Below are 15,315 nucleotides of genomic sequence, written 5' to 3' on the forward strand. Positions count from 1 at the left end.
TCCTTCAAGAGGCCTTGCCTACGTGCCCTTATCCAAAGACGGCTTACTTAACAAGGATTTGGAGCTCCAATCCCAGATAGCTTCCAGCAGGGCTGTTCTGAATTAATGCTGGCGTATCAAGCCTCAGGTAAGCGGACCCTTTATGAGGAAACCGGCGTGCTAATGCAGAGACGTCTGGGGGCCGTAGTGGAGCAGAGAATAACGGCATCGGTGTCAATAAACCAAACAACTTCCATAACCTTTTTATTTCTTTGTTCTTTAGTGAACATGCATAACTTGTAGAAATACATTAGTTCAGTGGTTCCCAAAGTGGGGAGTGAATGAAGCAAAAGACCTGTATGGTCAGGGTGTTTTGGGGGGGCTTGAACGTGTTCTTATCTACAAAAGGGGGCACTGCATGAGTTATTCATAATGATACGTTGGGTATCTAAAGAGAAAGACAATTCAAAAGCTACGAATTTCAGCCTTGTGCGTTGTTTGGGTCTGAGCTGTTTTAAATAGTTACTAATGATCAAAATGTATTGTTATTTATTCAAGATAAACATGATTTATTCCACACATTTAGTTTTTTTAATTTTAGAAAAATCATTTTATCACAAAATGAATAGCAATTAATAAAACGTATCCAGCAGGGGTAAATGGCAAATAACCATATATGCTGTCTAGATTGTTTGTAATCGAAATAAGGGCAACATATTTTAAATATTATTACATAAATTGTTATGGCTGTTTAAAAAAAAAACATATAATGTGGGTCCACCAGCACTGCCAACACAACACCACAAACACCAAACAAGGGGTAAAGTCATGGCACCCAAGACCAAATTTGTCATTCTGAGATAGTTAACAGTTCGCACATGTTGGCTTAAGTATATGAATATGTGACGTGGTGTGCATGTGTGTGATTGTTTAAGGTTGGCTTTTAGCATCTTGGGACTTGAGGATGTCATCATAAGTGAGGAAACACTTTACGATATTTGCTTCGTACTTTCCTATATAACTTTTTGCATCGCCTGCCGAGTAAATGCATATCCCTGCAACCCTTTTAAACACTAATCCAAATAAAAGTCCTGTTTTTTTACATGCCAGATTCCAAATATAGCACCAATACTCAAATCACCAATACTTTAGCAATATAAAAACAAAGAGGAAGTGCATGCTGTGAAGGTAGATTAAGTGCCTGGTGTTTCATGTGTATGTATGTCTGCGTGACCCAACTTGCATCTAAAACACTTTCTACTTGACAACATGTCCCTGGCGTTCCTCAGCTATGTGAGCATGACCTCTGAAAGTGAACCAATATGTGAAGTGTGTGAAGGGAGACAAATAAAACTAAAAACATTGTCTTAACAGAGGCTGGGAAGGCCATGATAGAGGGGTGAGATGCATGTTTGCTGTGCCCACGTGTGATTACATGGAGATGTTGCACATTGACCCTAAATGCTCTGATGTGTTGATGTGGAGGTGTTTGTGTGCGTGTCTTGCCCATCTTTGGTAGAACATTCTGATTAGTGCTGTAGAATAAGATTAGTGCTGTAGATGTTCCCTGGGAAGGATAAAGTTGATAGAAAAGTTTGGGTCAGGTTTTGGACAGGTCACGCAAACACCCATTGAGTAAAACTCTTATGCGCCTGTGTGTTGATGGCATTACGCAGCTATATAGCTGGCCCACAGTGTGTGTGTGTGTGTGTGTGTGTGTGTGTGTGTGTGTGTGTGTGTGTGTGTGGAGCAATCTGAAGCAGATTTATGAGTGTTAATTCTGTTGTGCACTGTGTAAAGTGTGATTGTATGCCAATATATAGTGACCCTGCTATGCAGTGCTATGCGGTATACATCTTTGTAGTGTGTGTGTTTGTGCTTGCTCGTACGTGTGTACATATTACAGGGTGTGTAGTCATACAGCCGTGTGTAGTTGGTGTCTGATCCTGCAGAAGAATCCGTCAGGGTACACCCACACACCTTACAGCTCATCTTCCTTGACCACTGCACACATACACAGAGGAAAGATTAATGGTCAGTCTCACAGATTGATTATACTGACAGTATAACCAATGCTGACTAAAACCACAATGCACTGTGCACACACTGTGGATTATGGGAGAATTGGAGGGGGTATTGAGAACTGTTGACAGAGGAGAGTCAAGTGAGTTCACCCATATAAACCGGCACACAATTACACGTGCGGTTGTTACGAACCGGTTGACCAACACAGTATTATTGAGCTAACGCTGTCTAGGGAGTCTTAATATAACAAGCCTGTTCGTAACAAACATCACAGAGATGTTTTAAGAATGTTAAAGTCAGTTCTACCCCATGTGCCAAAGAGAGACCATCTTACCTGAAGTGCATTTTACCTCCCCTGTCACAGTGGATTACACTCAAGGTGGCCAATCTTGGGCCAGCACCGACGCTGAAGCCTCAGGCATTGCTAATTCAACTGGGTTGTTTATTTAGTCATTTATTTGGGTGATGGGGTTCAAGATATTTAAAGCCCCATCACAGGGGAACTCCAGCTGTCCAGAGGAGAAAACAGCAGTTCACTTTCCTTCAAGCATGCCAAAAAGACGTGAGCCATCTTTTGGGAGAGAGGTAAGTGACATCATCTGGGTTCCCTTGGAAACATCAGTGTGTATCCCTAACCGTGTGACAATCATATCCTAAGAGGGTCCATCAAGACCCTGAGACATGGCTTTATGTTTTCTGTTGTTAGGACTTCGCTTTGACAGTCAGGAACTGCACCTTTCTAAGTGCGTTCAGTGGCCTGACAGCAATATCCGTGGGTCCATAAGGAACGTATGCATAACTGGGAAAAATGGCAACCACTCACCCTTCTTGGAGAGGATGTCAGAGATGGAGTCCACCACGTGGATGGCGCCCACGGCTGACGCCTCTCCCAGGCTGTTGCTGGCGTGGCATTCATATAGGCCTGCTTCGCCCTTCGTGAGCGGTGAGATCTGAAACACACGCCCCACATCGTCACCTTCAGTTCACACCTCCTGTCTTGGAGGCTGATCTGGAGTCAGCAACCAATTTTCATGCTGAATGGATAATGAGCGACGGCTGATCGTAATGCACTGAACACCCGACATCGGCAGCCTCAGTCAGGGGTGCTCGAATCTGGACTTCAAATGTAACTGAGGTCCTTGGATTTAGTAGTGACAGGTAGTTCATTCAGAAGTTAAATTTACTGGTCCGACACTTTTTCAGCACAACTGAAAGTAAAGGGAAAGTGAATAAAAGAAACGGTAAGGACTAATTTGAATTCCTCAAAACAATACAACACTAATTTGAATGCATCAACCCAAGAACTCCCAATCGAACGTACCCTTTGTGGTTTCTCTGCGTGTTGCTGGGAAACTGTATATATACAGTCTGGATTTTTTTGCTGCACTTTCTTTTTTTTGCACAGATCTGCTATGCGGTGCTTGGCATCCAGGTTCCAATGTGTCTTAATCCATTTCCCTCGCCCAAGAGTGTGAAAACAAATACCCACACTAAACTAACACGTGAGCATTCCTGAAATTACTCTGTGTGTGTGTGTGTCTGTGTGTGTCTGTGACAGACAGTCTGTCTGTCTCTCTCACACACACACACACACACACGTCCATTGTGAATAACTAAGTGCATGTTGCCCATGGTTCACAACCAGGTATGATATCAGCACCAGACAGCAGGTTTGCCTGAGTAAGTGGAGCTTACCAGCACCCAACCTGTGACCTCATGCTTCTCGGGGCCTCCGCGAGTCTGGATGGCCATGTTGTCGCGGTCGCCAGGCAAAAACAGCGTCGTCGGTTCATCACCGCTCACCTACACAGATAAATCACAGATGTGTCAGTGCTGCCGCCACTCACCGCCGCGCTGATCTACTCAGCCCTCAGGGGGCGCCGGTCAACTGTTCTGGCTGAAAATGAGTAAACTGGCAGCTCGATTAATGTTTCCTAAACACCTCCAGTGAGTTTTGTTTTTTTTCCCAAATCCAATGACATGTTGGTTCTGCTGCAGTCTTGCAAGCTTGATTCATATCATAAGTTTTTAACTCTACAGTGGCTGTTGTTGAGAGATTTGTGCTGGCATCTTCAGTGTGAAGCTCATATTCGGTACAAATCTCAAGTGTGGTATGAATCTGAATCTGAACGAGGACGCAGATGAGAATATCTGCAACCTTCACAAGTTGCCTCAAACCTACTGAAGCATTTAGCACCAAACAAATGGTTTTGGAGAGGGAGAAAATGCTAAAATGGAAAGTGATTTGAATATGAGGTAATTCAAATACACCGATTACCAGTCAAGTCAAACTCTGCAGTGAGAAAACTCTCACAGCAAGGTGCGTGACTTTGGTAAATCCATCTTAATTCGATCAGTGTGTCTGCAGGATCCTCAGACATTAGCGCACAAAGCTGCTTGAGCTGTATTAATAAAAAAGGCCATCTAGAGGACTGGATTTGTTTCTAAAAGAGCCAGTGACTGAAGCAGCATCTCTGGACAATATTTCATGCTGCTACTCTAGTCCTAAACCTCAAAAATTGCGTAAAGTCTACAGAGAATAACAGATTTATCTCCAAGGCTATCCTCAAAGTCTTCCTCATTCCCTTTCATATACTTGCTTTCCATATATATGACCTTCCATCCAATTTGCTTGGGTTCTCTCTCTCTCTCTCTCTCTCTCTCTCTCTATGCTTCATATGGGGGTTTCCTGGAAGAATGCGAGGGTCAGCGTACTCGTCGTCCTTGCGGCTATAACTAAAATAATCACATGACTCTTCAGAGGGGGTTCATTCTACAGCTTGGACATTTTTCTCAAATTCCCCTACTGCACTAAAGCGTTCATCTGGCACCATGCAGTGCAAAGAACCATCTCGTGCAGAACTGGGAATCAGCGCAGATTATCATGCGGGAGTAGACACAGAACAAAAACAGACTGACTGGTGAGCATTGAAGATGGGATCATCAACCTCTGGTGTTATCGGAGTTTTTAGATGGCAGAGGCTTGTAAATGCTTTGACTTCAACAGCGCAATGATTTCTGCCGAGGATGTCTGCTCGGAGGCTTGACATCCTCCAAGCAGATTCCATGACTGATAAAGTTCTACCAAATCCCTCCCTTGTTTCCGGCGCTATTGTTTTTGCTGCGGTGTTATTCATAGCGGCACGCATCCTTTCACACAGCCCGTGCTACAATGTACACGCACACAGACATCCACACACCCCGGTGACTCATTCCTCAGTTTTCCAACTGGGATAATGGTCAATTGTAGAGGATTCTAAAAGAATGTAAAGCCATCATGGCCAGTTTAGGCTTGCACTGCAAAGCCTACCAGTGGACATTCAACATGAACAGGGTGACTTTATCTGTGCCATGAAAAGTGACCGCGCACAATGGTTACACATCACAGGATCTTAGGGCAACAGAACAGAAAATGAGGCTTTGGAAAAAAGACTGGAATAGGCTGGAATGTGACAGGCTGGATGTCAAAGACCAGAGGTGTCTAGAACTTCAACTAAAGTTGAGGAGTGTTCGTATGGCGCGTGACGGCCATGTCAGCCCACAGGTTCAGTGGGGAGTAACTCACAAACGCACCTTCCTCCAGGTGAGCACGGGCGTGGGGATTCCGATGACCTCGCAGCCGAGGTAGACCTGGGAGCCGGTCACGTTCCACACCTCTTTGGGAGCGGTCACGATGACGGGCGCTGGGCAAGGAGAGAGGGGCATGACTCAGTGACTTTAGTGATCTCTGCTCAGTGATCGATAGGTTCTCTCAGCTGGAAGGGATGTTGAAGAGCAGGCTGACAGGTGGGAGCGGGGCAGGGGGGAGACAGAGAGAGGGGGAGAGAGAGAGAGAGAGAGAGAGAGAGAGAGAGAGAGAGAGAGAGAGAGAGAGAGAGAGAGAGGGAAACAGAAAGGCAATGGGCAGGGATTGTCCATAAAACTGAGTGACAGACTACGATTAAAGACATCACAGACATCTCATGCTTTATGGCCTTTTAAAAAGACAAATCCACAAAGTTTGTCTGGAGGGAATTCCACAGATGGTCAGCTCTGATTCACAGCCCTCATGCAACATTGTTACAAATTAGTTTTAATCTATTACCACGTGCAACATTAAACATTACAGTCTTTTACTCTGACTGGGCATGACTGAACGTTTGTGGAATGTATAACTTAAGTGCTTTCAAATTCCTTGTTGCTACCCCTGTTTTCACCACATGGAATGTAAAGTAAATAACAAGCCTAACGTGCATATGAGTTGACATCGAAGAAAGCGAAAAACAAACGCCCCGCACAGCCCAGGTCATGTGCTACCTGCGGTGAATGCAGCCCAAGCGTAAGCCTGCAGGATATGGTCTTATTAGGAGAGAGAGGGGGGGGGGGACTCTCTACCAGATAGGTGTTGTCTTTCACAGAGCGTTAATTCCAGGTCGGCTCGCAGGTCTAAGTGTACGAATGTCCACTAGTCTGAAGAACTCCATCTTCACTTTACCCACAACACAAGTCTTTGTTTTGGCAGGCAAGACACGCCTATTTGATCAGAGCCCTGCTCTCATACACCAATGCAAATCCCACTGCAAGGCTGGAATTTCAGACAAGTCGGTTCAGGGCTGTGAAACGGGTCTCACCCTGGGTGAACAGTGGCCTGCAGCCTATTCTATTGGAATGGGGGGATGGGGGGGAATCTGAGGGTACCAGATGTGTGTGTATGTGTCAGTATAACTGGGACGTCTACCTTTTCACCTTTCCTGTGGAGATATTTCTGCCGGTCTACAGGTTCGGCTCGGAAACAGGCGTCACAGGACAGATCTAACTCAATTTATAAATAAATGAATGAATTTTTAAAGCCATAACGAGAGGGACACGTAAAAAATATAGCTCAGTTCATTTACGTAAATAGAAAAATCCCTTGCTTTAATTCAATACAGAATGAACGGTGTGAACTATCTTCGATATTCAAAATCGGATTAGTAAATTCATAAACTGCACAACGAGACTTCGGAAACCGATCAGCTTTGGTGTTCCATTTAAACAGGCTTCATTTGCACAAAAGCGCGCGCGTACCTGGCACAGTTCATCGCTCCCACCAGCTATTCATGATTTAAAGGATTAGTTGAAGTAAAATTCAACAAGTTCTACTCATAAAGATGCTAATTTGCAATAAGGTCACGCAGAAACACCTCCTCACCTTGCATACATTTGCCCTTGTTCTGAACTTGAATCGCGGGCTTCCTCTCACTCTCCGCTCTCAGACTGGCGGCTTTCAGGTCGCAGCCGGTCTTGTAGGTCACGCCGTCGCTACCACACACTTCGTAGTCGCTCTTGCAGGAGCACACGCCGCGTTTGCTCTTCTTCCCCTTTACGCACTCCAGGCCAGGCGCGCACCGCTGGGCCGCGGAGCCGCGCCCGCCGCACGGCTCACCGGCGCCCGCGGCGCAGACCGAGCAGCAACCGCACGCGTCGGGAACCGTGCCGGACGCACAGCCGTCGGCTGGCAGCGGGGCGCACGAGCTTGCGTCGCACGTGCCGCAGGTGCGGGGAACGCGGCCCGCAGCGGCGGCAAAGGGCAGCGTCACCCCGAAAACTAAAGTCCAAAACATGCTCAAGCGCATTACCGTCCCAGCCCCGGTGCCCCGCGGTTCTGGGGCGAGCGTGTCCTTCTGGAACGAGAGGACGAAACTTAACCCCGCCCTGAGAAAGAAAAAAAAATCACACTGCTGCGCCTGTAGTTGTCATCCAAGTAAACATTTAAAAGGCTCCTTCACAAAAAACATAGCAAGCAAACTGGATAAGTTTCTTAAGACTGTAAAATCTAGGCAAATTCTTTTAGAAATTAGGCAGATATATTCCTTGCAGACTTTGTATCTTAACCTTTGTATCAGAAACTACTGTTTAGTGAGTTTATGTTACTCATCCACTTTCTTTCCACATACAAACTGACAAACAAAAATTCATGAGGAAACCAACATCAGTGAGGGGGTGTTGAACAGTTTACTTCTGTGCATAGTTTAACTTGACTGGGTTACTCGCCCCTTATAAATAATTTAATACATGAAGAGTCCTCAGCAACAGAGTGTTTTCAGTATTAAAGTCTTTGCATTGGCAACTGAGTGATGTAGGGGAAACATGCTACAGAATGCGGAAGCCTTTTCAGGAAGAGACTCCAAGTGTGATGCTTTTCTCAGGCTTTCATTTGATGTACTTGGTCATGAGGGCCGTTGCAATGTCCCTGTATGGTGTGGCTGAATCTGAACGCGTCAGTGGGATCCGGCAGAGAGCACGGAATCGCGGCGACCGCAGGAGAAGGTTATGTCCCAGGCCAACACAGCTGGAGCACAGCCAGTACAACGCCATGGACTAGTTAGAAAAAAAAGAGAGACGTTGAAGGGGGAGGGGAAGTGAGGAAAAGAGATAGAATTTCAAATTTTACTGATATAGTTTAACCTTCGCAGGAGATAAAACAGTGCACGCACAAGATTGCATACAATCACGGTACTTGCTCACTTTAAGAGAGAGCTGCCCAGAGAGTCGTAATCCAGCAATCAGATGCAGCTGTGTGTTGTGTGTGTGTGCGCATGCGTGCGTGCGTGCTGGGACCTCGATTGCCACTGAAATCTCTCCCGGTATTCAGATCTATTATAGTGTTGTATCTTCCATGCTGGTTAAACAAATGAAGTGAATAGCAACGTGGAGGAGCACGGCACACGTGCCTGACCTGTGTGCACTTCACGTCACAACATGCTTCTCTGCTCAGCAGAGGTCAAACCCCCCAGAGCAGTGTAAGAGACCCAAGAGAGGAAGACAGGTACACAAGGCTAATCACTGAGACAAGGAGAGTGACAGACAGCCATAGATCTTAGAATAATCTGGTCAAATGGTTTACAGTTCAGATTTATGATGACACAATAAATGAGAAAAACAAAACCACAATACTATAATGTCATGAAATCTAAAAAATAAAGACCTCATTTTTGGGACCAGCCAACCGAATAATGTTTTAAACACCTTATCAAACCAGTAATATAACACAACATGACTTGAATTTTTGAAGAAGAGATAAATAAGTATATATTATTATTAGTCTATGTTTAAAGATAAAAGTTATATAAAAAACACACAAAGACTCCTACGTCTTAAAATCAGGTCACAACCACCACCACCCCACCCCCGCCCATTTAGGATCTTCAGTGAGGGAAGTCTGTCGTAAACATGGAGACCCTTTAGTTTTATTTACAGAATTGGAGGTGAAGTGCAACTCAGACCCTTATAGTCTTTGAGTCAAGTAACCATAAAGTCTCTCTCCCGCACACTTGGGGTACTTACAGAGGGAACAGTGGCAGCTAAAGGGACCATCACCACCGAGATTGCCCTAATGAAGTTGGTCATGTACTTCTGGAACTTGGAAGACTCTAGCTGCCTCAGGGCAAATATCTGTCGAACAAACATGAATCAAACTTGAGACAAGCAAGACTTGAGACAGTTTCACAACAAACTCAAGAAATCAGGCAAAAAAGTAATCAAATTACAATATTTGTTCTTAATGTCAGTATTAAATATAAGCTGACTAATGTGCTACAGGGGGTGTTTAAGCACCCTGGAGCTGAGGGAATAGGAATCAAACTGTAATGTGAATTTAACTGAGATGTTAGCCCTAGGCTTTATCTCTGTATATGTTACAAATGTGATTTACCATTGCAAAAACACTCTGGTGTAGATCTGGGTTTCATTCAGTTTTAGAAAAGTTATTAGTACATTTGATTTCATCTGGGGTTGATGGTATTCAGTGTGGTCTTAGTTTTTCTGATAAGGACCCAGACTTCTTAATCATAATAAGAAATCTGGAAAAAAAAAAAAAAAAAAAAGACAAAATGAATTTTGAGATCACTGGTGTCCTTGGAGAGTGAGCGTGGGAAGGTTTTGTTTTGTGTTTGTGTGTGTGTGTGGCAGGGGGGCTGCTGGAGCACTATTTCATCCCATATGTAGCTCCAGCACACCTGACCCTAGCCCTGATGAAGTGGATCGGCAGTGTGAGACGAGGGTAGAAACTAACCTCTGCATGGTGGCAGGCCCTTAGTATTGCACTACAAATACTAGTCAACGCTCTGGGCTTATTTGAGATCAGCTGGGGAGGGGTCCTTACCTCAGTGATGAGCAGATTAACAAGGCCCAGAGATACAGGAATGACCCAGGTGGAGTCTGGGAGTGTGAGGTCTGGAAACCACAGAGTGCCCCCTGCTGCCAGCTGCTCCAGCAAGCCTGTGAAAGCCAGCGAGGGTTTTTACACAACAAAGCTGCTGGTTCATTTTTCGGTTTGTTTCCAGTTCAGACGAGGTGCGCTCTGCTTTGGCAAAGGCAGTCTTTTCACATGTGAAAAATGTGTGAAGCCTCTATTGGTCTGCTTGTCCAGGTGCTCCTGGTTTTCTAATCTGTCAACACACTTTCTGTGAAAATCTTCCACTCTCTATAACATGCCACTGCACAAAGCAACGACAAACATCTTCGCTTCGCTCCTACTCCTATTCCTATCTTTCATCTACACATTTTAGTGTGTTTTGTTTGTTTATTAAAATGCAAGTTTTTTGTTTAAAGGCAAGTTTTCCTCTCCATGAATATTGACATTGCATTTCTAAAACTATATAACGGTATTTTCAAACCCACCGCCTGGAGCTAGCATATCCTGGCCTGCTGAGGGCAGAAAGGTGGCTAGGGAATGCGAGCCCGTTCTTAAGCGTTTCTGGTGTTGTGGGGGTAAGGATGGGTTACCGCCAGGAATGTGTTCCACTCCGACACTGAGGTTGCGCAGGGCGAGAGACACACCCACCCACATGGGCAGCTGCACCCAGATGAGCAGGCTGGTCTTAAACGGGTGGCAGTTGTCCCGGATGTACAACTCGGACACGACCCGCTGCAGGTTCTTCCTGAAATGGTACCTGTGCGTACCGAGGCAGTGATGAGCATGTGTGAGGGATCAACCCCAAAAGACAAAGACATTCATTGGCTGTGCTCCTGGTTGTGCTGTGTGCTGATTTACCATGATATTTAGCGTCAAAATGGTTTAATCGGTTCCAAAACTGAAGTCATACGGAGTCTTGGCTGAATGTAAGGTGTAGTGCGTTGCTGGGGGTTCTCACCTGCAGGTTTTCTCAGACCAGTGCTTCTCTTTGGCTCGCACCGAGATCTCGTAGCTTAGCTGCTTGGCTATCTCCGCAATCTCTTTCTGCAGGGCTTCAACCTGGCTGAGAGCAAGAGAGGATCCCGTCACCGTCTCCCGCCACTGACCTAGGAGCAGCGCCCTAGGTGTGTTTAAGCTCAATCACTTGAGACTGCAAGGAGAAAAACTGATCCCAGGTCATGAATCTCCCTCAGAGAAGGCGTGTCGATGTATTTTTGAAGGCCAGCCAGTGTTGGAGGGTGAAAACAAACAGAAATATTAACGCAGGCTCTGCCGCAGGGACAGAAAAGGAGGCGGAGTCTAGGCCTCTGGGAGTGTGTGGGTGGGCAATTTATGGGTGCGAAAACAGAAAGATTTATCCGGGACAAAGGATGAAGACGAGTGGGAACCTAGGAGTGGACTTTTCTCAGGAGCACGGATCAAATATCGTTCAACACATGAAAGAGCAAAACCCAACAGGCAAAAGGAAGGACCAGTGTTTTATGAACTCTGCTTTCTACGTTTATGTCCCAGATTTATTGTGTTGCTGCTAAGCGTTTAGAAGCTGGGATCAGGATTCATAAAGTGCGGCAGTAATGCAGGTCTAGGATCAGTTTTAGTGTCAAATGAAACACTGAGGATTCACATCAGCTCTCCTTTTCTGAGGCACTGTCCGAATACTTACCTACAACTACGTCCCTTCATATACTGATTAGGCCTAAAAAACCCCAAACAAACCCTGATTCTAGATCAGTGCCAGTAACCTAAGACATTTTATAAACAGCAGGCTTAGTCGCTGAAGCTACTGTTCTCACGCAACAGGAATTCAACTTTGGAGAAAAAGACCCTGGTGACATTCCTGGCATATTTCTGCTTTATTTGAGCAAACAGTTTCGAGAATGCACAGATGCATCTTTGCTCACTGTCTGCAGCTTGTTTGGGGTGTGGTCCAACACTGCCTCGTGACACTGAAGCCTGTACTCTAAACATCTAAGCTCCATTTACTGAGACGTTCTGCACTCGTCAAAGAGTACAGGTCCAAGCAGCTTTACAAATGCTGTTGCACAAAATAATGTTTCATAGTTGCTATCGCAATATTGGCCTTTTCAATACTAGCATCAGTGTAAATACTTTTCTAAAAGAAAGCAGGGTTACCTTTAACTATGTTCATGCTCACCCAATAATATTTTTATATACTTATGATTGTTGTGAAATCTAGAAATATGATTGTAAGTTATAGCATTTTGTACATAAGGTAATGTCATCCTTGTTATCAGACACTAAAGGTTTAATCCCTGTACTGATCTAACACACATGTCTCTGATAATGAAACTGCAGGACCATTTGAACATCAGAGGAATCGCTGCAGGCCAATGGTTCTCTTGGTACCACCCCCACCCTCCACCCAGTATGAAACGAGACCTTTGCAATGATGAGGGTCTGGTAGACGGCAAGGGGCAGGGTGATGGTGGTGCGCAGTGCCAGCGTGGTGCACAGGATGCTGGCCCACCAGGGAAGCCCCGTCAGCTGCTGGGCAGAGACGAGGAGCTGCTCGGTTAGGTGCACGGGGGCGGAGTCCGCCACACTCTCATACCAACCGGGCCGTGCTGAGCTCAAAGCCCTGCAGGGCTGAAGCTTCAGGGGCAGCATGGCCAATGGGGACCCCAGCCTGGAGCCCAGCGGGCATGTAGGGAGAGCTCTGCAGGTCATGGTCGACGCCCTTCGAGAGACACCTCTGCTCCAAGGTTTTCCCATCGCCTGGTTGCCATGGCAATGTGACAGCAGGCAGCGGGAGGTCAAAGGGCAAGGGAGTCTCAGCCATGTCATGGTAAGGAGTCTGAGAGAGAGCACACGGATTCAGCGCCAAGACTAAATGACATCTTAAGATTGTTGATTGTAAAGTGCAAAGTGTATTCTGCTTTTAAATTGCTGGGTGGAGAGATGCAGTGAGTTACGTTTACTGAAGGACACGAAGCGCATAAATGTCCTATATGGCATTGATTACACTTTGCGTGCAGCACTGTACTACATCTTACATATACAAAATATGGAGTCCATCACCTATAACTATGACCTCGTGTTAGTGATTAGATGAGATGGGGTTCATGGTGAGTTTTTTAATCACTGCCTTATATGCCTATATACTTCTTATTCTAACAAGAGTGAAACAGTGGCTTAACTTTTGAAAAGGAATTAAAAATAGTATAGTTGTTTTTTTTGTAAATAAATAGCTAGTTCAAATGTCCCCCTTGCATCAAAACCATGCTGTGTGAAATAGCTAGCAAACTGATACAGCATACTGGCGACTGGGGATAGTCAATAAAATCTCTGATATTTGCTGCACTGTCCATCTCTTACACATAACTGATGCATCTGTCCTGCATTAATACTAGTAAAGTAGTAAAGCAGTTTTTACTCATTCATTTTTTAGAATACTTAATTGATAACTGCAGTTTGAAGTTCAGTTTATCTGTAAAACTGAATCTGTGACAAAAGCCGGCAATCGTTGTGTTTGCAGTGCCCGCCCTTTTAAAAGAAAATGATCTTCAGAGACAGACAGCTAGTTAGCTAGCTAGCTCTCTCTCTCTCTCAGAGAGAGAGAGAGCGAGAGAGAGAGAGAGAGAAATATCATACAGCGCTACACTCGTTAATATTTGACATGAAAAACACATCAGGTCAGTTAAGTTAGAAAAGAAGCTAGCTACACTAACTAGCTAGCTAACCTAGCGTTAGCTAGATAGCTTATAACTACATAAAGACACCAGAAGCCTCACCTCATATTCCAGATTTTAAAGAGGACGAAATACCAACATATTCTCTGATGAATACATCAACCATTAAAGAACAATTAATTTACTGTTAACCACAAGCTAGCTAACATTTACCCTGAGAATGGCATCTCTTAACATGCTTTGCATTGTTGACGCATACATATGACGTGTGCGTCGACATTTTTGTGACAATCTTTGTAACACAACCATGATAAAATTGTCTGGTTCTTAATTTTGGATTCAGAGTTTTGGTATCAATATGTCCCTCTTCATGCCCACAAAATAGGTTCACTTGTTTTTGTTCGTAAGTAGAAATATTACGAACGGAAAGAAATAAGCACAGCGTCATCTGCTGGATGAGAAATTCAGTTCGCAAGGTGAACCTCAATCAAAACTTCAAACCATCTCACCACGCTGTTCCTATATTTATATATGTGTATAAGGTTGCTGTGATGCACACTTGGCCAGGAAAGTTCATGATTGAACAGGTAAACACGGGGACAGCATGGTGCATTTTGATACTGGGTGGATATGAAACCGTTTATAGACATGGCTATGTAACTCAGTCACTCATACACATACACATTCAGCTGGCTAATGATTCTCCACAAGGGGGCGCTATTAGCTTTCAGGTAAGTGTACTATTCTAGGAGTGGTGCTTCGAAACTGTGTCCTTGTTTCACACGTCGCTTCTCTGGGTGAACGGCTCGAATGCGGGCAGTTTTGCAGACCCCTCTGCCTTTTATGGTTCCAGTGTATTTTCTGGTGCATACAGTGGGCTATAACTATCAAATTCAGAGCTGAATCAGAAGTGTTGATTTAGGAAAGACACACGCATGCAGTATTAGGAATGAACTTGGTAGTGCTTCATTCAGTTAATAAAAGAAAGGCTCTCCGTTTATCCATTTATACAGTGACATGTAGTTTTAGTTTACTTAACATTATTTCATATGTAGTTTCTAAACAAATACAGGCAGGTATTGTGTTAGGAGTGCCACCCCACTAAAATGTTTCCTTTATGATACTTTGTTACATTCTACACTGAGAGAATTGACCATATCATCACTTTTATGCATATTTTCCAACTCCAAGCTGTATAAACTCAAATGCGCATTGGATTTAAGCATATCAGATGATGTGTAATGTGGGAGGGTGTGGCCTAAGGAGATCAACACTCTATATCAAGGTGAGCGTGATTATAAGGCAGCTTCTTTTCCTCAGGCAAAATGCGCCAAAAAAGAGATTTAACTGACTCTGAAAAGTCTAAAATTGTAAAACATCTTTCAGAGGGATGCAGCGCTCTTAAAATTGCTAAGCTATTGGGGCGTGATCACAGAACCATCAAACGTTTTGTTGCAAACAGTAAACAGGGTCGCAAGAAATGTGTTGAAAAAATAGACGCAAATT

At 44.6% G+C, this 15,315-nt stretch overlaps 1 protein-coding gene across 5 annotated transcripts; it reads right to left on the minus strand.

The window, feature by feature from the left end:
* Positions 1 to 226: 226 nt before the first annotated feature.
* LOC113587940 (cytochrome c oxidase assembly protein COX18, mitochondrial) lies at positions 227 to 14,121 on the minus strand. Of its 5 annotated transcripts, XM_035526589.1 has the most exons (12): positions 13,912 to 14,082; positions 12,560 to 12,974; positions 11,118 to 11,218; positions 10,750 to 10,916; positions 10,127 to 10,242; positions 9,310 to 9,417; positions 8,189 to 8,343; positions 7,175 to 7,677; positions 5,578 to 5,687; positions 3,700 to 3,807; positions 2,828 to 2,954; positions 227 to 1,983 (listed from the first exon to the last, which is right to left on the minus strand). In XM_035526589.1, the coding sequence occupies exons 1-12, from the start codon at positions 13,914 to 13,916 to the stop codon at positions 1,961 to 1,963; spliced, it is 1,938 nt and encodes a 645-aa protein (XP_035382482.1). In that variant the 5' UTR covers positions 13,917 to 14,082; the 3' UTR covers positions 227 to 1,960. The 5 variants fall into 5 exon arrangements, with proteins under 5 accessions (XP_035382482.1, XP_035382486.1, XP_035382498.1 ...); XM_035526593.1 differs by lacking the exon at positions 12,560 to 12,974 and having other exon boundaries at positions 11,118 to 11,222; positions 13,912 to 14,079; XM_035526605.1 differs by lacking the exon at positions 13,912 to 14,082 and having other exon boundaries at positions 11,118 to 11,222; positions 12,560 to 12,637.
* Between the last annotated feature and the right edge of the window lie 1,194 nt (positions 14,122 to 15,315).

The sequence above is a fragment of the Electrophorus electricus genome, chromosome 1 (assembly GCF_013358815.1).
Source record: "Electrophorus electricus isolate fEleEle1 chromosome 1, fEleEle1.pri, whole genome shotgun sequence".
Classification (NCBI taxonomy): domain Eukaryota; kingdom Metazoa; phylum Chordata; class Actinopteri; order Gymnotiformes; family Gymnotidae; genus Electrophorus; species Electrophorus electricus.